Source organism: Ixodes scapularis, unplaced genomic scaffold (assembly GCF_016920785.2).
Source record: "Ixodes scapularis isolate PalLabHiFi unplaced genomic scaffold, ASM1692078v2 PGA_scaffold6__148_contigs__length_123643588, whole genome shotgun sequence".
Classification (NCBI taxonomy): Eukaryota; Metazoa; Arthropoda; class Arachnida; order Ixodida; family Ixodidae; genus Ixodes; species Ixodes scapularis.
In genome coordinates, this window is record NW_024609881.1 from 56450356 (window position 1) to 56470977 (window position 20622).

Here is a 20622-nt window from a genome sequence, read left to right on the forward strand (position 1 = left end):
TGGTATTATATCTACCTGAAAGGCTTGATCTATCAACACCTATAGTTTGGCTTCGGCAACTTTCGTGCTCAGGGACTGATATGGTGAAGTATTGTTTGGTGCCGCAATGCCCGTCTCATGTTACCAACTTGGACATCAGCTTTCGAATCTAACCCAAAAACAAAAAACAGCAAATGAGTGGCTTGCCAAGTTGAGAATGGGAAAATTGATCTTGTAGAGTTTGACATTGTGCAGCATGCACTTTCAACTTGAGGAGTTTGTGTATGTTGTTAGAGTCGAGATGTTTGGTAACTGCTGTGAAGTTATTCTAGTGCACCTACTCTTCAGGATGTTGGCACAAGTCCAAGGCTTATGCGATCAGTCCTATTTTGCCCAGTGATGAGCACGAAAAGTTCCTGCACGTTGGCTCTTTGCAAAACCACATGTAAAAAAATTGTATATACAATGAGCCAACAAAATAGCGAATTAACATCCTGTGAATACTGTGAATACTCCTATACCATTTAGAACAACATTCTTAGATCTATCAGTTGACAGGCTCTACAGAAGAGCATCGTCTGTACGTGGTCCTTCTCTGTTGTCCATACTCTAGCAGGTACGGGTGGATAGCGATCCTAGTGCCACCTGGTGACACCGCTCCCACGGGCGATGGAGAAAGACTGTTTTCGAATGACACACTTTTTGCAATGTTCACCATAAAAACCACAATAGAATCCTAATTTCCATCACAGGCGATGTGCATCCAATGTTTCACCGGTCTCGGCGCTTCTGTCCATAGGGCGAGCCGATTGCGTAGAAAGCGCTAAAGTTGCTTTACTAAAAAGTAGTGCCAAGCTCCCCGCATGCATCACCATTTTAGTCCCTAGAATGAGCATGCAGTTTCTCCTTGACTTCTCAATTCTTCGTGAGGCAATTCAAATTTGTGGTGTAAGGCTGCTCTATAAAGACATTTCTTGTATACCGGGATTTCCTTATTTACACACCGGTGAAACAAGCACACATCTTCGCATCGCCCCCACATGCAGCGTCGGTGCACGTCCTCGGCATCGTCGACAATCATTTTCCTGTCTTGAAATATGCAGCGTCTGTGGAGATATGTACCTAAAGTCTATTGATAAACAAATGTTATCAGTATGACATCTTTACAAAGTGATCTTGACACGGCTGGTTCAGGATGGCCCTCTCGAAGCTTTGAAAGGACCGAAATGGTGATGGCCATGGCAACAGACCAATCGACCAATCGCCTTGCAAATTTTAGATCATCTGTATGTTAGTATCTGCTTGTTTTCTGCTAGCAGGCAGGAGAGGCAAAGGCACTACTTTTAGAGGATCCAGTGACTTTAGCAATTGCCACCAAGCAGACATACCACGAATAGGTGGCTGGTGTTTTAAGAAGCTTGTCGATTGAGTTTTATATAATAACATTGATTAGAAGAGTTCTTAGCCTTTCTAGGTAGTACCTGCTAAACACTTGATTCAATGTAAGATTTATTTAATAAAGACCTTGAGTAAAGACGGCAACAGAAACTAGACTTCGGGAAGGTGGAGGTAACTAATCAAGCAGAGGCTATCTGTGTATGAACCCTGTTGCGGAGACGCGCTTCGACGAAATGGCATTCTATCAACCATAGTAATCCATCAGATAGGTCGGATCTAATTTTCGCAAAATTCGCGACTAGAAAAATATTGCGTAAAATAGTACCCGCGAATATGGTTCTCTATGGTAAGAAAAACAAATGCATAGCATCCACTTTCAGAAATCCCTCCATGCAACACTTCGCGCGTTGCACGCTGGCAATTAGTGGTCACGTGAAGTGGCATGGTTTCGGTTTCGATCAGACAGCCGCTGTCTGTACTCCTGCAGCCAAACACGCGAACTTCCAAGCCTGCATAACGTGCACAACTTTTCTTCGCGTGCATGCGAACGAGCTTGCACGACAGGGGCTCCAGCAGGAACGTTGCAATCCACCGTTCTGCATTCGCTTACCTTTGCCCAATATCCGGCTCATCGGGAACCACACAAAAACAGTGCCAAGTGTTTTTTTTTTTTTTTTTCGGTATTTCTCGGCAACACCTACATTATTGTACACTTGTAGGAAGTCGCAGCAATGAAAACGCAAGCAGCGTGTTCCGTCACCGCGAAGAATGCTGCTAGGCCAAGTGCTAGGCCCTAACACACACGTCATAATCACCATCACTTTCATCTTGTATATTACATCATCACATAATGCTGTTGCCTTTCTGCGGTGCCGCGGCTCTCCTGAGAAAATAAAGATTATTATTATTATTATTATCATTAGTATTATGTCACGACATGATAATTATGACAAAATCTGAAACTGAAACCAAAACTAAGTGGCAAACTTGTACCCAGAATTCATTTCGTACCTCCGTACGGCGGCCCCGCGGCGGCGGCGCCAGTGGCGCGCCATATTGTGGCTATGTTCCAGCAGCCGTGTGTGATGCACTCGGAGTGAGAGACCGAGGGCTGTGTTCAGCAAGGCATGCCGTGGTGCTGCGTTCCACTGTGCAAGGGGTCGGCCAAAAAAGGAAATCGGCTTTTCCCTTTTCCTCGTGACAAGGTGCGGAGAAAGATATGGGAAACGCAAGTGCAACGCGACCGCTGGAAGGTGACGAACGGCTCGAGAATATGCGAGGTAAGGCATGCGGGTGGGTCGTATGCATTAACGGATTTCATTTCCCATTTATTTTAGCAGCTGACATGGACAGCAGGAAAATCTTAGCAGCTAACATGTACAGGAGAAAAATAGATCACGGTTCTTTTTTGACGCAGAAAGGAGACAACGACAGACACAAACACGCCAGGCATGACAGTCGTGTGTTCGTTGTCTCTTTTTGCGTTCAATTCCGGTTAAATGTAAACACAGTAGCTACATTGAGGTCCTAGAATAATTCCAAAACTTCAGCTTTGACCGCGGAATAGCGAAATATTGATTCCGCGAAAAATGGTTCGTTTAAACTTTAGACACTTTCCACAGGGGCGCCGCCATCTTGAATTGTCGTCACTTCCAGTATGGGCGACGAAAAAATAATAAAATGTTTCAACCTGTAACTAGCAAAAAAGTAGAGGGGAGCCAAAACGAGAATGTGTGACGGTTAGGCTTATATCCTAAATGTCTTCTATTGGCGTGGCGACGGCAAAACAATGTTTTCGCCCATACTGGAAGTGACGACAATTCAAGATGGCGGCGCCCTTGTGGAAAAGGTCAGGACGTCATTTCCGTTGCCCTCCAAAGAAGAGGGGAAGAAGGAGCTCCCCTCTTATCAGGACCCTCCTTTGTACCTCCCGGATTTTTACAGGCGTCGCTATTCTCCCCCCAAAAGATTATAGAAGATTAACCCGTCACTCAAAATTCTTACGAAAGCAGCTTCCCTCTCCTCCTCTTACTTGGTGTTCAAAAGTGTGCGATGTGACGTCAGTGCAAGGAGCCTATATACGTGTTTGAGGATTGCTGATTGCCGGTTTGGGTGCCTCATCCCCATTACAGCCGGCACGTGTGTTTAACGTGTGTTTAACCATCCACCTTTCGGGCCACCCATTACGGCGGATTAGAGGGGAGGCTACGCCCCCTGCCTTTGCGGTCTAAGCTGTTACTTGCAAGCCTCTAATAATATTGCTATAATTGTTCATATATTTCAGCGTCATTTTGAGCAAGATCAGTTTGAACAGAATCGTCAGGATGGACGGCGGCTGTTGAAGTCATCAGCTGTGCCAACACTCTTTGCTTCCAGCCGTAAGTAAACATGATTTTTTTTAATTTTTTTTTTTTTTAGCTTGGAGTCAGTTTTTTTGACAGGTGTTCATGGTAAGAATAGTATTTGCGAAAAAAAAAAAAAAATTAACTTACATACAGTGGTTACTTAGTTGGTGACTTGTTTTCTTGTTTAAAGGGCAACTCCGCTCAATTTCAAAAATTTTGAGATAGTGGCCGATTTTGCTTTTTGAAGCACTCAAAAACAATCCCCAATCCTTTGTTTCACGAAAAATAAAATATTTTTCGTGTAATTTTATTCTAGCCATGATCACAAACCGAAACGGTGGCAAAGCCGGACAACATGGTATATTCGGCATCACTAAGCATGTACACCCACGTGATATACAAGGGGAAGAAGAAGCTCCCCTCTTATCAGGATCCTCCTTTCTGCCTCCTGGATTAGCACAGGCGTGGCTATTCTCCTCCCAGAAGATTATAGAAGATTAACCTGTCACTCAAAATTCTTTCAAAAGCAGCTTCCCTCTCCTCCCTTTACTTGGTGTTCAAAAGTATGCGATGTAACACAAGCCGCGCTCAACGAGGCGATCGGCTTATCAGTAGTATCAATAGTCGAGCGCCAAGCCGGCCGAGCGCGTCACTTACGTCTTTCACGGCGCTGGCACCACCCGTGCTCTCCCCAAGAAAGAAAACAAAATTGAAAAAAAAAAAAAGAAGCTGTACATGTTTGATGACGTCGCGGACGTGCCGGGAGAAGGAATGTGGAGGAAGCGGAAATGCAGCCGGGCAGTGTTGTCTGGCCCGCACGTCTCAACCAAAACCAGCGGATTCGTGCTTGTCAAACTTTGACAGCGATTTTAATGAACTTCTAGGCGGAATTCCGTCGTAATATTTGCCATGGGGGTTTTGTAGATGATAACAAAGAGAACTGTATAGTTTTGCACTACTGGAAAAGAAGCGGAGTTGCCCTTTAAGTAAAGCTCGCTTTAATTGGAAGGGTATCTCAATTCAAGCGGGGCTGTTACCGCTTGGATGAAGCATCTAAAATACCTCATAAAATTAAAATAGGCACTCGGATAAATTTGAGTGTCAAGAAGAAGTGGAGTCGTCTTTAGGACCTTGGGTGAAAATGCCGGCACTGCCACAAAACAAAATATTGACAAATGAGAAGGAAATCGCTTTGCATTTCAGATCTGCGACGCACGAGCTGTATGCTTCCAACTTAACTTCCTTTTTTGCTGAAGGAAGGTCATTGAAAGTGTGATTATTCAGGGCCAACACTCGGGGCACTATGTGCGTAATCTTAACAAGTCTCGGCTCATTTTTTTGCGCAAAGACGCTCAGCGGCCACACATCGTTCAGTGCCACCAAGCCGGAGGATAGCCACAATATGGCGCCGGCGAAAACGGTGTCTCCACCCTGTCAGCGGAGTGGCTGGCAAATAGAGGCACCCTAGGACTAGGTCTACTGACTCTGTCTACTTCCAAAATATGGAGCCCGCAAAAATAAAGCATAGTGAGTAAGTAAAGTAAGTCAGGTGAATCGAGGCCTTTTTAGATCAGGGCGGGAGTACCCCCCTACTAGATAGCGTCGGTCGCCACCCAATTTGAATGATTCAAACATAGTATGTATTTATGTACACTATTATAAATTAGTTTGATTGGGTTTGATCTATCATCAGACGTTCGGTAGATTCTACCATGGTTCTTATATAACTGTGAAGGCTGGTCGTTATCTTGTGTTACGTTACGTATGTATGTGCCCGTCCCGATTCTTCCATTCAACTGTTTGTTTGATCTTTGACATCTGATGTGTTCCCGTTTTTTCTTCACGATCTTGTGAACCATCTTCCGAACCTGACCGCAGGCTCCAACTTGGATGGAACCGCTCAGTCCACAGGACATGGTAAGTTGCTCTTCCACGAGGTTAATATTTTGTACAAATGTTTTTACAGTGAAGCTGTTTATGGCTAGGGTTCTGTAGATTTTTCGCGTTCAGTGACTAAAAACTATGCTCGCATCGCCGCACGCGCAAGCCTTCCTTGTAGAAAAGATTCAAAGTAAATAACCAAAATAAAGCGGTGACAAACGCACGTGCAAGATGCCATTTGTTTTATGCTTCAAGTAAAGCTATGCGCACTACGTTGTGCACCTTGACGGGAAATGGCTATACGCACGACGCAGAGAGCTCATGCCATTTGGGTCACTCTTCGGACGGAGCGTGTACCACTGGAGAGTGAGTTAATCCAAGTTATACTGATATTTATTGCATTTAGCTGTGGGTAAGTAACGTAGGTTCAGGGTGTGCCAGTGTTGCGGAAAGACTGGTACCCATGCGTTAGCTGCGCCTACTATGGTTACCAACTTTTGAATAAAGAAAGTCTGGAAGGGGAAAGGGGGAGTTAAGTCGGGCTAATGTTGCATTGAGTTGTCCCAAAATACTGACGATAATATAATAACAAACACTTTTCATCAGGGGGGCTGCGGCGTTTTCAGCACTTGCTGTGGCTTGCATGCTAAGGTGGCTAATGGCTAAAGCTCCCCGCAGTCAGCCAGCTAGCTCTAGCCGTCACAATTATAATTTATTCTGTTCTAGTTCACTGCCTCGCCGACGTTGCTCTCGAGCTTCTTGACCTGTTCAAAGGTTGTGTATAGCGTGCACGAGTCACAAAAGAATTTAACTGGCTCCAAATTTCACCAACCCGGGACATGCCGATGGGAAAAATAGGAACAGTCACACAAAATACGGTACGGTTGGGAACCCTTACACCAACCCACATGTTGAATGTAACAGGCCTTAGGCATTTTCAAATTTGCTTTTGCTGTCGGAGCCGCCGTCTCCCATGTTTACGCCTGCTCAGTCAGGACCCATGCACAAAGTTGGTTCCCATTTACGAACTCTCGTAAAAGAATTGGCTAAGCAGCGCACGCCAGAGGCACGCGAAGTGTTTAGACTCTAGAGCCTAGTCTGTGAAACGGGCGAATAAAGCTGCTACCATTCTGTTGTCCAGATCTCTTCCGCCTGCAGACGGCTCGATGTCATCCCCAAAAAATATGTTGGCAGTAGTCACATGGCCGTAGCCAACCAATGAGGGACAAGTGCCGGCAATTTCTTTTCCTTGCCGTTGTGCTGCCTGTCGGCATAATGTCCAAGTTCCAGTGATCAAAGCCTCTGAACTACCTCCCCTCTACATCCACCTAACTATGGTGTGTGGAATGCGTCTCCGACTGCTGTGTTTACCGCATCCGAAAAAGTGGTCCATCGATTTCTGCCCGATGCTGCACGGAAGTGTCACATTGTCGCCGCCCACGATTCTGGTGGTGTCACAGAAGCGGTGGTGTATATGGCAGACGCTTGTTCTGCTGCAGGCCACTCTCCAGCTTGACAGTCCATGACATTCCATGAAAGCTTCGGCAGCCAGGGGTCGGGACGCCGCAGCGTCAGCGACGCTCCTGTTCGCTCTTACTTTTTACCAGGACTTGTAGCATCCATCGCGACGTCCGACGACACAATATGCTTGCTGCTGCGAACTTATTTGTTGCCACTTTGGGCCCACTCTTGATGTATGGTTGGGATCTAAGATGAGTTCCAGGCATTGTAATGTAATGTTACAACGTTACGGATAGTACCAACTTGGCAATTGGGACCAGGCCTGACGCTAAGTGTCCTTCGATGCATTTGGATGCACGGCCAGCCAAACGCTGATGCTGCACTCGTGTTGGATCTGTGCCTGCACTCGCTCTCTGATGATGATGTTGAAATGCTAGTGCACAAGCTTTGATTATTCTAGGTGACGTTGGTACGGCTTAGCCTGGGCCCCTTGTGATTATCGCATATCCATGACGTCTGTTCCCAAAAGATTCAAAAGAGTTATAAATATAATTTGACACCCTTTGTCAAAATAGTTGTTGCAATTTTTTTACGTCTCCCGATGAAATAGCTTTTTATATTGTATTTACACTCTGGCTTCGGTACCCTGTCATAATGGGCCATTTTAGGAAACCACCAGTTCTGAAGGTTCTGATATGAAAATAGTTGAGCATGATTCAGGGTTGTTCGTGGGGTGGTGGGAGCGATTCTTTTTTCCCCTTATCTGTATTGTTTGCAGTCAACTAATGAATATGGGGGGGGCTGCCCCCCCCCCCCCCCCCCCCCCCCCATCCAATATATGTTCTGATGTTCTGAGCTAACCGATATGCTCCTTTGCGTCGAACTGCGTTTCCTGCACGACATAAAAGCAGAAGGCATTAGCTGACTGCACACAGGAAACCGCCGAAGCACTCCTTTAACATGCCTGTACAAAGCGGGCTTCACAAAAGCAGCTTACCTGCTTTTAAATTTAGGGCTTCGTCCAGACCATTACACTGTTTCTATACAGTTTGTCATGTCGGTTGTGATTGAGGGGTGTTAAGTAATCACACGGAGACAATTTGGATGCGTTAAATAAGCTTTCACTGGGCAACAAAAGGAGATTGAACAAAAAGAATATGTACAAAGTTAATTACGTTAGAGTTATTAGTGCACAAAAGTTTTACTTGAACGCGCACGTCGTTGATCTGTTGGGGTAGCAGGCAGTCGGGCAGCCAGCGAGGTGGTCGGCTAGTCAGAGTGTCGGAGGGCAGTCGGTCAGTAGTTCGGGTCGAGCAGTCAGTCACTTGGGTAGCCGGGTGGTCAGCGAGTCGGACGGAGTCCTAGGCTTGAAGATTCAGATTGTTGTCGCCGGTTGCTTTCCGCGCTGCTGAGTCGACCCCGTACGGGCCGGCGCCTCGAGCGCTTGGAAGCAGCCCAATCGTATCTCTCGGGGTCTGGGCACCCCGACGGAGGTCGTTGTTGTGTGCTCCAGTCTCAGCCGATGTTTCGCCTCTCGGAGCCTGGGAACCCCGACGGAGGTCGATGGTGCTCGTCCCGGACGGTCTGCGATTCGGCTTCGACTGTCCCGAGCCCCTGCGTGCCGCTCTCTCTCACGAGCCCCTCGTCCTCTTTTTTCTTCCCTTCCTTCCTCTTTTTTCTCTTCACTCTTTGTCCGGCAATGACCATGACACAGGCCCCCTCTTCAAGTTTTTTTTTCTTTTTGGAGAAAAAAAAGCTAAGCTACATGCGTCGATTACGGACAGAAAAATGCACAGTGTACAGCAGTTCAGCACAAATGTTTCAGTTCGGTGTCAAACAACTAGACACAACTGAGCCCCGGTGCGCACACTCAATTCAAAATCCATAATTCGCGTGAACAAATAAAACCAAAATTTTCTCAAATCAGGTTGTGTACAAGGTCACCTTAAACACTATATTTAACTTTGAAATATTGTACGACACTAAACTTTCAACTGAAGTCATCAACGATACCGAAAAGGTAAGGCCATACACTCTCCACAAAATTACAAAAACATGAGAAACGAAATACAGATACGACTGGCCAGTTACTTCTCTTCTGTATCACTAGTAGAGAAACCAGACACCTCGCCCTATCTTGACGTAACGTCCTAGATAATGCCATTCACCATGACTATTCTAAGAATATTGCACACGGCTCAGGTAGTCACCGCCCACGTTGTCAACTCCCTTAATATACTCAACTGAAAACTCATACTCCTGCAAAAGTAAACTCCACCTCAGCAGCCTGCTATTTGAACCTTTCATTTTGTTTATATACTGCAAAGGCTGGTGGTCACTTTGAACTACGAATTTCTTGCCATACAGATAAAGATGGAACTTTTGAATGGCCCAGACCAAAGCTAGAGCTTCCTTTTCAACGGTGGCATAGTTCTTCTCCCTGGGTAGCAATTTTCTGCTAGCGCACGCGACAGAATGCAAAAACGACTCGTGCTTCTGCATTAACATAGCACCGAGACAACGATCTGAAGCATCAGTTCGAAGTACAAACTTCCTGGTGGGATCCGGCGCTTTGAGGATCGGTCCCTCTGAAAGTGCCTTCTTCAACTCGTGGAAGGCCTTTTCTTGCCTGTCGGTCCAACGGACACTATTGGGCTCCTTCTTTGTTGTCAGCTCAACCAGAGGCAAACTTTTTTCTGCATAATTTGCAATGAACTGCCGGTAATAACCGGTGAGTCCCAAAAATGACCTCACTTGTTTTTTCGTTGTGGGTCGCTGAGATCCTACCACCTTGTCCAACGTCTCCGGAACAGGGGCGAGCTCACCGTTCCCTAGTCGATGTCCAAGAAAAGTAACGTGCCTCCTTCCAACCTCACATTTGCTGGGCTTTACGGTTAAACCCGCGTCCTCAATCCTTCGAAGAACTCGCTCGAGTACAGAGACATGCTCTTCCCAGGAATCGGTCGCAATCAAGACATCATCGATGTAATGTCGGACCCCTTCGATTCCTGAAAGCACCTCTCGCATGAGTCGCGTAAAGACTGCGAATGCAGTTTTAATGCCAAACGGCATGTACCTAAATTGATACAATCCCGACGACGTGGAAAACGCAGTCTTCTTCTTTGAGTCACTCGAAAGGGGGATTTGCCAATACCCCTTGGAGAGGTCTAACTTAGAAAAATATACTCTATTGCCTACCTCGGCGAATACGGCATCTACTCGGGGAATGGGTTCGGCATCGGAGACTAGAATGTCGTTGAGCCGACGGAAGTCAATGCAAACCCGGTAGGTCTTGTCTGGCTTTTTTACGAGAACCAAGGGCGAACAGTACGCAGAAGTAGACTTCTCAATTACCTTTAGTTTAAGCATTTCGTCTACCTCTTTTTCAATCACGCGTTCCATGGAAAACGGAATCGGGTACTGAGGCGTACGAATGGGTTCATCTGTGGTCAGCTGCAGCTTACATTCCAGGAGATTTGTGCGTCCCGGTACATCCGAGAATATTTTAGCGTGTTTCTCCAGAACGTCTGTGATGTCTTCCCGCTGTTTTCGACTGAGATCGTCAGCTAGTGCCACTTGCTTTACTCCCTCTGCACTTTTCAGGTCAAGGCATGGAAGTGGTTGATCACTTGTGTCCTCAATGGCTATCACTGACGACACTTGCTCTGCCGCGCCCGCTGCCTCACGTTCTTCATACCGCTTGAGCATGTTGATGTGAAAGAGCTTGGTGGCGTGTCCTAGATCAACCTCATAATCGGCCTCGTTCCTTTTTCTCATTACTCTGTAGGGGCCCTTCCATTGCAATTGCAGCTTGTTCTTCTTCTAAGGTATTAAAAGCAGGGCGCGGTCGCCTACTTTCAAGTCCCTCTTCCCACTTCTCTTGTCATACATCTTGTTTTGGTATCTTGTTGCTGACGCTAAGCTTTTGTGAGCCAGTTCCATAGTTTTCTCGAGACGGCTGCGCAGGTCAAGAACGAATCCATACGTCGTCTTGAGGCTGGTTCCTAGTTCATCTCGAGTCCACACCTCCTTTAGGATCGTCAGCGGTCCTCGAATATGGCGGCCGTAAATGAGTTTAAACGGGGAAAAGCCTAGACTAGCTTGAGGCCCCTCGCGGTATGCGAATAGCAAAGGCGCTAGGTACCGATCCCAAGAGCGCGGCTTCTCCTGGCTCATCTTGGTCAACATCTGTCTCAAAGTGCCATTGTACCTTTCAACCAATCCATTACAGATCGAGTGATAGGGTGTGGTTTGTAATTTCTGAATCGATAGGAGTTCTGTCAATTCTTGCATCAATCCGGATGTGAAGCTTGTGCCTTGATCCGTTAAGATCTGTCGGGGAAAACCCACTCGGGAGAAAATCTCTAGTAATCCCTCCGCGACGGCGCGCGAATCGCACGATGGTAAAGCAACGGCATCGGGATACCTCGTTGCAAAATCCACCATCGTAAGGATGTACCGATTTCCACTATCTGAGGTAACTGGGAGTGGACCTATTAGGTCCATGGCCACCCTCTCAAACGGAGTATCAATCACTGGCATTTGCCCAAGTGGTGCCCTTTTTAGTTTCCCCTTCGGAATGGCCCTCTGGCACGTATCGCATGATCTGACATACCTCTTAATGTCAGCTTGGACTCCTGGCCAATAGAAAGCCTCTAATACTCTGTCAGTGATTCGTTTGATCCCCTGGTGGCCCGCCATCACACTATCATGCGCCACCTCTAGAACATAACGTCTCAGTGGGGTTGGAACGACCACCTGCTTGAACGACTTTCCACCCTGTTCGAATCGTCGGCAGAGTACTCTTTTCGAGATGTAAAAGTTGTACCTCGATCCATCCTTCGTGTTGTACACTTGACCTATTTTGTTTCTACAACCCTGCAACGTGTCATCAGATTGCTGCCTCTCTTTTAGTAGCTCAGAGGTAACTTCTTCCCTTTTTACTTCGCTAGATGCATTCGTCTTATCCGAAGGGATCAATCTATGTGCGGCTGATACATTGCTCATATCGATCGAGTCCTTTTGGGTATCAGTCATCTCTCCTTCTGAGATTGGTTGCATCTTTTGTCCATTCCAATTAAGATCAGCTTCGTCGGCTCTTCGGGCTCCCTCAACGTTTCCTACAATTACGTTGTAGAGCGGTGCGTCCATGCACTTCACGAGTAAATCTCCAGTAAAATATGGGGAGCAGAGTTTCACTCTCGCCTCTGGCAATTTCAATGGTGTTCCATTTACGAGAATCACAACGCCCGTTTTACCCGTGAGATTGGCATCTTCCACTAGGCTACTTCGAACGATTACTGTGTTACTGCCTGTATCGCGCAGCACACTGACCGGTCTTTGGTTTAGCAAACCACGTACGACAGGCATATTGTTAGCTCCGATCAATCTCGTTTGTTCATGGACTGCACTAATTAGCCCAGTCTCGCCATCTTGAATAGGAGGAGGGTTTAGTTGCTCTTTGGTGTGCACTGATGAGGTCACTGTGCTCTTATCCGATACCGGATCAACAAAACACGATATTTGTGGCCTATCTTGACGTTTCTTGGGACAATCTTTCGCGTCATGTCCTTCCCTTCGGCAGATCGGGCAAGAAGGAATCTTTTGTTTGTACCCGCTTCGGCACTGAGGCGCTTTGTGGCCTAGCCTTCCACATAAGAAACACTTCGGCTTAGAAAACGTTGACTGGTCTGAGCTTCCTCTGTTCGACGACGCGACTTTCGGATCCTCTCTAAAGGAGGATAGATTCTTCTGTTGTTGCGCCTCCAGAAATCGATCGGCGGCCTCAACCATTGATTTAAGCGTCTTACAATCTCTCTCTTTTAAGAAAACAGTGAGCCTCGCGTGGCATTGTGACATAAATTGTTCTGTCAAGATCTTATCTCGAAGCGCTTCATACGTTGAAGGCGTCTCTCCTACCTCCATCCACCTGTCAAAGTAACCTTGCAGTCGGGCGGCGTACTGACTAGCCGTTTCCCCTTCTTCGGGTTTCGAACTCCTGAATTTCTCCCATATCCCTCTGTAGTGAATCGAAACCTATCAAGAAGAGCTTTCTTAGTTGCTTCATAACTTAACGAATCCTGTGGGGATAGTCTACCATACAGCTTCAGCGCCTCTCCTGTAAGACACATGCTTAGAGCTGTCGCCCATTTTGCTTCTGGCCACTCCTCTCCCCCAGCTATGCATTCGAAACGCTTCAAGTGTGCGTCGAGATCATCCCTCCTTTCGTCAAAAGGAGGTATGAGCTTCCGGGGACAGAGATGAGCGGAGTTCATTCTCCCATTTCCATGTCCCTCTGAGGCTTCAGGAGTGGTTGCCGCAGCCGCCGTTTCAGCTAGCCTTATACGCAACTGCAATACCCTCTCTTCTCTCTCTGCCTTATCTCTAGTCGCGAATCTCTCAGCGGCTTTTTCCTCCTGTTCATGCGCATATTTCTCTTCCGCCCACACTTTTAGTTCATCGGCCTGGAGGCCCAATGCCTCGCCAACTTCTACAATATCTTTTAAATCCATTGCTTTGTAAATACCTCTTAACGATCCAAAGTGTCTCCGTCCTGTCGCGGACGCCAAATTGTCATGTCGGTTGTGATTGAGGGGTGTTAAGTAATCACACGGAGACAATTTGGATGCGTTAAATAAGCTTTCACTGGGCAACAAAAGGAGATCGAACAAAAAGAATATGTACAAAGTTAATTACGTTAGAGTTATTAGTGCACAAAAGTTTTACTTGAACGCGCACGTCGTTGATCTGTTGGGGGAGCAGGCAGTCGGGCAGCCAGCGAGGTGGTCGGCTAGTCAGAGTGTCGGAGGGCAGTCGGTCAGTCGTTCGGGTCGAGCAGTCAGTCACTTGGGTAGCCGGGTGGTCAGCGAGTCGGACGGAGTTCTAGGCTTGAAGATTCAGATTGTTGTCGCCGGTTGCTTTCCGCGCTGCTGAGTCGACCCCGTACGGGCCGGTGCCTCGAACGCTTGGAAGCAGCCCAATCGTATCTCTCGGGGTCTGGGCACCCCGACGGAGGTCGTTGTTGTGTGCTCCAGTCTCAGCCGATGTTTCGCCTCTCGGAGCCTGGGAACCCCGACGGAGGTCGATGGTGCTCGTCCCGGACGGTCTGCGATTCGGCTTCGACTGTCCCGAGCCCCTGCGTGCCGCTCTCTTTCACGAGCCCCTCGTCCTCTTTTTTCTTCCCTTCCGTCCTCTTTTTTCTCTTCACTCTTTGTCCGGCAATGACCATGACAAGTTCCTTTGGATCAAACAAGGGCCAAGCAAGAACCCTCTCTACTATTTGCCCTTTTTGCCTTTCTATTTTCAGGCTGAGCATGTTTAATGCTGATTAAGCTTTTTAACGTAATTAATGCATTTAGGTGTTTCCGTGAACTGGAACAAAAGGGCATCGAGAAATTATCATACTGAACCAAAGCAAAACCGCAGTGTTGTGTAAATTATTATCACTACTACTTATTTCTTACTTATTTCTAGACCAAGTGACCATCTAAGTTTAGTGCTCTAATGCAAGTCTTTTCTTGTAGGTGATGGAGCCAGTCTGTTGGGGGAGACCAGATTCCTACAGAAGGCCACCGAGGACATCTGGTTCAGATGTTGTACCTGCACCTTTGTCACTAGAGATCAGCATGAAATTGTGAGCCACTTGGTTGCCCATGGTGATGAAGAGTCCAAGTCCCAGCGTCCTCCCATGTTGCCTAGTTCTAGGTCCAAAGCGCACGGCGATGTTCAAAAACGGGAGGGTGATAAGCTGTTCAATTGTCCCAGGTGTCTGCAAATGCATTTCAGGAAACAGCCCTGTTTGATTCATGTGCCGAGACCCTACAAGTGCAAGCAGTGTCCCAGAGTGTTTGCTCGTAATTCCAGTCTGACCATCCACAATCGAACGCACACGGGCCAAAAACCTTACAAGTGCAGACATTGCTCCAAAGCCTTTGATCGGAATGGCACTCTCAGTCTCCATGTTCGAACGCACACGGGCGAAAAACCCTACAAGTGTGAGCAATGCCTCAAGTCCTTCACTCGGCTTTCAAGCCTGAAGGACCACATTCGAACACACACAGGTGAAAAACCTTACAAATGCAACCAGTGTCCTAAAGCCTTCACTCAGCCTGCACACTTGACTCATCACATTCGAACACACATGAGTGAGAAACCTTACAAGTGTGAGCGATGCCCCAAAGCCTTCACTCGGCTTGCACACCTAGCTGACCACAGTCAAATGCACACGGGGAAAAACCCTTACAGATGCAAGGAATGCCCAGAGGTCCTTGCTCGGAGTACAAGTCTTGCCAACCACAATCAAACACACACAGGTCAAAAACCTTACAGCTGCAAGCTATGCCCCCAAACGTTTACTCAGAATGCATGTCTTGTCCGCCACAGGCGAATGCACACAGGTGAGAAACCTTACAAGTGCACCCTATGCTCCCAAGCATTTGCTCAGAGTTGCGGTCTCATTCGCCACAATCGAATGCACACAGGTGAGAAGCCTTTTAAGTGCGAACAGTGTCCCAAAACCTTCACTCGGCTTGCAAGCCTGAATGACCACATTCGAACGCACACAGGTGAAAAACCTTATAAATGTAAGCTGTGTCCCAAAAATTTTGCTCAGCGTAATAATTTAACTCGCCATGCTCAGGTCCATATGCGCAATGAACCTTACAAATGCCAGCAATGTTCCAGCTCATTTTCTAACCAGTCTTCGCTCGTCCGGCACGTCCCAATACATGAGATTGACAAAAGAGAAGTGCCTGTGTACGAGGACACTGGCAGAAAAGAGGTCTTTGAATTGTCGTTCTTGGCTGCTGATCGTATGGACGTGGCGCAGCAGTTTCCACGTAATCAACCAATGTAAGACTTTTTTACCCGTTTGCGAGTTCAGATTTGAGCAAAAATTTGAAACTTCTCAGCAACACGAATAGCGAGAAAAGTCTTGCTGCCTTTGATGTGCTTGTCCCTAGTACTACTTCACCCACCAGTCAATGGGCACGTTAAGTCGACGCTCCTGTACTCCTACTCCACCGCTCAGAGTTTCAGACTTCGGGCGCAGCAACGAAACGAAAGCGTAGCATACGGGAGCGCAACACACCGAAACTGTTGACCAGCCGCATAAGCCACTTCCAGCCCACTGAAACAAAAGGCGGCGGGGCACTCGTTTGTGGCATGCATCTTGCATGTTCGCACTACAGCACTATGTAGCCGCTTCGAAGCAGAGTAGCGCAATCTAGAACGCAATCTCTCGGTGACTAGCGGCGAACACCCGAAGGTTCCAACCTTGGTCACAAATGCATGGGGAATGTGAGAAAATCGTTGTTCCTTGAATATTTTGGGGATGTACGGAAAGACAATAGTTTTTGACATAAGGAACAGTTTACAATAATTTGCGCTAAGTTGCGTGCCATGTAAGAACGTAATTTTAAAAAAAAACAATTCCCTGAGAGGCATCATGCAGCAGACGACGCGGCGATGGGCACCAATCATGTGACCTGCTCCGGCCAATCCATAAAGTCCATCTCCGCTGCATAAAACAATCGTCTGCTTTGAACGTTGTTGCCTTGGAAATTACCAACCTGACGACAGATTAGTTTAGAAAAATGTGAACACTGCGTTTATTTTTTAACCAGCCGTGTTGCGTTGACCTTCACGTGTTCTCCCGTAGGACGGGCGCCTCCTGGAACCCTGAGTACCACGTGACTCATGCTGAGCTGCTCTGTCGGCTATATTGTCGGCAAAACACGCGGATCGAAGGATTGCGTTACTCTGCTCCGTAGGAGCTATATAGTGCTCTAGTTCGCACACTGGTTGTCGGCACTTGTAAGAGACGCAAAGCGTGGATTTTTATAGAGGGACTTTGGGTGCTACACAACTATTTCGACCTCGGTGGAAGCCGAAACTAAACCAAGTTTGATGTCGCGTGGTCTTTCTGAATGGCGAAATAAATGAATTGGGGAGACGCTTTTCGTTGTTGACGAGCATCAAAACTAGACGACGCACCTTTCCTTTTAGAGTGAGGAAACGAAAATCAAAATGCTTGAAACACACAAACGGACGCGACGTAGCGGAAGCTCCATCGCCGTCGCATCACCAATGACTGTGCTCGCGATAGCACCACAGTGCCTGGAAAGAGTCTCAAACTGGTGCGTTTACCGCAACCAAAAGAAGTGGTCTCTAGATCTCTGCCCGACGGCACCACGCCCCCTTTCATTATATTCGCTGCTACGAGTGTGTCTGGATTCCTCTATCTGCGTCCCGAATCTGTAAGTATGCTACTAACACTGCCCATCGCTGGCAATGCTGCATATGCCGCCTTTGTGAACTTGGAAGTAGTGATAGATTCAGCCGGTGGCTCATCGTTTATCGCGCTGCCTGGTGCGTGAGCGCAAGCTCCCGGAGACGCGCAAGGAAACGAACCCTGACATGCGCCTGGCTCCTAGCTGTCCGGTCGCGTGGTTCCCTCTGGGAGAATGTGACTCTGAACGCGTGACATCTAAATACACGACAGGCAGTGTTCCGTGTCTTTGCATAATTCCGATAAAATGCGAAAAACACTCGCCGTTAAAATTTTTTTGTCGATTCAAGCTTATCCGAAAAACAAGTTTTAGGTCACCATAGCAACAAAAAAACTATTTTACAAACAAGTTTGATCAGAGTACAGGTTCTGTGGTCTTGAGGAGAGGTCTCTCCAGATTCCTTTGAAATCTGACTATCAACTAAAGGGGGTTCACCGTTTATATTGTCGAGTTTAGTTCAGGATAACGGGTCATTGAAGTTTTGGGTCATGGCAAAAGCTACTGTTATAGTTCTTAGTTTGGACTTATTAGGGGAAGGTGGGTTCGTCTTTTTACGATTGAGATCTATGATCATAGGAGGGCTGGGCATAGCTCGTAGAGTTATTATAATGTGTGCTAGAAGTTCAACTGGCACCACTGTATGCAACTTCTGGGAGGCAAATTGAAGCAGGTGGCAACCAGACTACTTTTGCGGTGCTCCTGTGCACTTGTACGGGAAAATACATATGCATTTTGTCTCTTCGCCGGAAAATAACAGATAACTTCTGTTATTTGGGTAGTACCAAATAGTATGTACCTTTATTAACATTGTAAAACTGTACTTGCTTTAGTTTGCACATTTTCCTTCATCAGTGAACAATGATTAACTTTGCTATATTTTAAGCCCAAACTTCCACAGCAGGTGTGTAAAAAAAGGCTACGGTTCTAAGCAAAATAACAATCGAAAGGAATATATAGCGTGTTCAAGGCTCGCCAGCATTCCAGTGACGCTCATAAATTGCTAATATGCCAGTCTTGTCACTACACGAGAATGACCCCTTCTTGCATCTTTTTGAGCAGTTAAAAACATCTAACTGTTCAAAAAGTTCATTTATTAAAAACATAAAGAACAAAGTATGTGGAGTATGAAAGGCGTCTCTAATATTTTCTCTGACGTGCAGTCTTATCGGGCACTTGTTATCAAAGATTTAGAGCGTGTGGGTGATGTTTTGGACGTAGAACAAGCATATTCGCACGGAGCAGAAAGAATAAAGCAGTACTGGCTTTCAATATATTTTGATCATACATGCGGAGGGAATTACTGGTCCAGTGTTACTGCATAGTTCTTGCTGTCTTAGTTTTCCATATGTCTTTCGTTCGTTTGGCACATATATCCCCCATGCTGAAGAGCGCCGGCGTCATGTTCGTGCTAAGAGTCTGACATATGCACATAAATGTACGGAGCCGTGCACATAAATGTACGAAGCCATTTTAGCACCGCTTTTAATGCAATTAATTTGAAAGAGAAACGTAACTGGCAAATTATTTCATCTGCCTGACTGAGAAATGTTCCAAGCTACCTTGTACATACGAATGGTTCGGAATATTTGGTCTTATTATCAAGCGCAGGGAGAGAATGTACTCGCTTTCCCATAGAAAGGCATTACCGGAAGTCAGGTTTCGACTGGTTGTTGTCTGCTTCAATTTGCAGCAGCACACTAGCACCAGTTGAACCTTTAGCATACATTATAATTCTATGGGATAGCTAAAGGTTGTATCTTTCCGCTCCAGCCTGCGCAGCCTTTGGGTGGGGTGATGGAATGGTATGGGGAGAAAACAAGCTTTCTAGTGACTACGTCAAGGATTTCAGTGATATTAAAGTTGATGTTTATTAAAGAATAGTATTACCAATTGCAAAAGCGCCCCCTGTAGTTCGCACACACCGCCAGTTTGGCGGTGTGTGCAAACTACAGGGGCACTTCTCTAGCTATCATCACCATTGTTTGTGACATCATGGACGTCAGACTGGGACAGACTGCGCAGATCTCGGATCCCTCGGCTCATCATCTCCCTTCATGCTCTGTTTGGGTGAAGTGCGGCAAAGCGTTTCACGCATCGTGCTTATTTGCTGAAGTGATGTTTGTAGTAGGACATTTTACCCAAGTTTAAAACCGCCGCATAGTCGTGCCAACAGACATTTTTGGTGCTGAAGTGTCAAAGTGCTCGGATGGTGGTGTGCTGTTCTTACCTGGATGATGAAAATAGGATGTCCAGCGCTTTATCACGCTACATCTACCACGGCGAATAGGGTGTATTTTGTAGCGTGAGCTACACTGGCCGAGGCTGAGCAGTTTCGCGTGGCTGTCAAAGAGCCGTGCTGCGCAAGCGCGAGGAGCAGTAAAGTCACAGGATGCACAGCTGGCATGCCGGAGCTGCTGCCGCCGCGCGTGCCTTGCCGGTCTGCGCATCCGCGAGAAACAGTGACATCAAACGGCGCACAGATGGCGCGCGGGAGCTGCCACTGTGCGCGCCTCGCCGGTCTGCGCATTCCAGAGGAGTGACGTCATAGCCGCAGCAAACGCACTGGCGCCGGCGCGTGCCCAGCTGTGCGCCTCCGTTGTGCAGCAGCCAAGTCTGACGCTGCACCGGAGCCGCTTGATAGCGCCTCTCATTTTGTGCGCATAAGCTCATGCTACGTATATCCTGGCATAGCCGAGCTAAGCCACCGCAATTTTTTTTTAATTATTATTATGATTCAAACAAAATAAATCTAAAAGGAATGTCTCATCAAACTAAAAATAGGAAAGCGAAATTCAAGAACCTCTCGCATGTTTATAGTAAAGACTTTAGAGAAAGTGACTCCATGTATCCTGTTGGTTCCAATGTGTTCTGTGACATTTGATTCCTTTTTTTATTAATCTTATTTTGTAAGTTATGAAACAAACATTTCTTCAAGATAACTGGCAGGAAGAAGTGGTGGCTGGCTTCCAGAGTCGTTTTAACTAAATCCCTGCTTATTCAACCGGTTGATGTGAAATACATAGCACTTCAACAAAGTCGGTAAAAGTGGACGATTGCTCTGCAGCTTGGTGCACATCGACTGGATTAACGAGAATTGTACCAGTTTGCAGTATTGTTCCCACTGTGTTAATGCGCGGAGGCAGGATTGCAGCGGACTACCACTGCAGAACCCACAGGGAAAACTGTGTAAACACAATTTGGTTATATTTATGGCGAGTCGTCTCCGGATAAGGTTAACCCATTTCCGTTCAATATTTTCCCCACTGCTA

General features: G+C 46.8%; 1 protein-coding gene across 1 annotated transcript; it reads left to right on the plus strand.

The window, feature by feature from the left end:
* The first annotated feature begins 2379 nt into the window (after positions 1-2379).
* On the plus strand, positions 2380-17016 carry LOC115331991 (zinc finger protein 883). Its single transcript, XM_029994261.4, has 4 exons — positions 2380-2657; positions 3662-3755; positions 5601-5639; positions 14588-17016. The coding sequence occupies exons 1-4, from the start codon at positions 2505-2507 to the stop codon at positions 15916-15918; spliced, it is 1617 nt and encodes a 538-aa protein (XP_029850121.2). The 5' UTR covers positions 2380-2504; the 3' UTR covers positions 15919-17016.
* The last annotated feature ends 3606 nt before the right edge of the window (positions 17017-20622 follow it).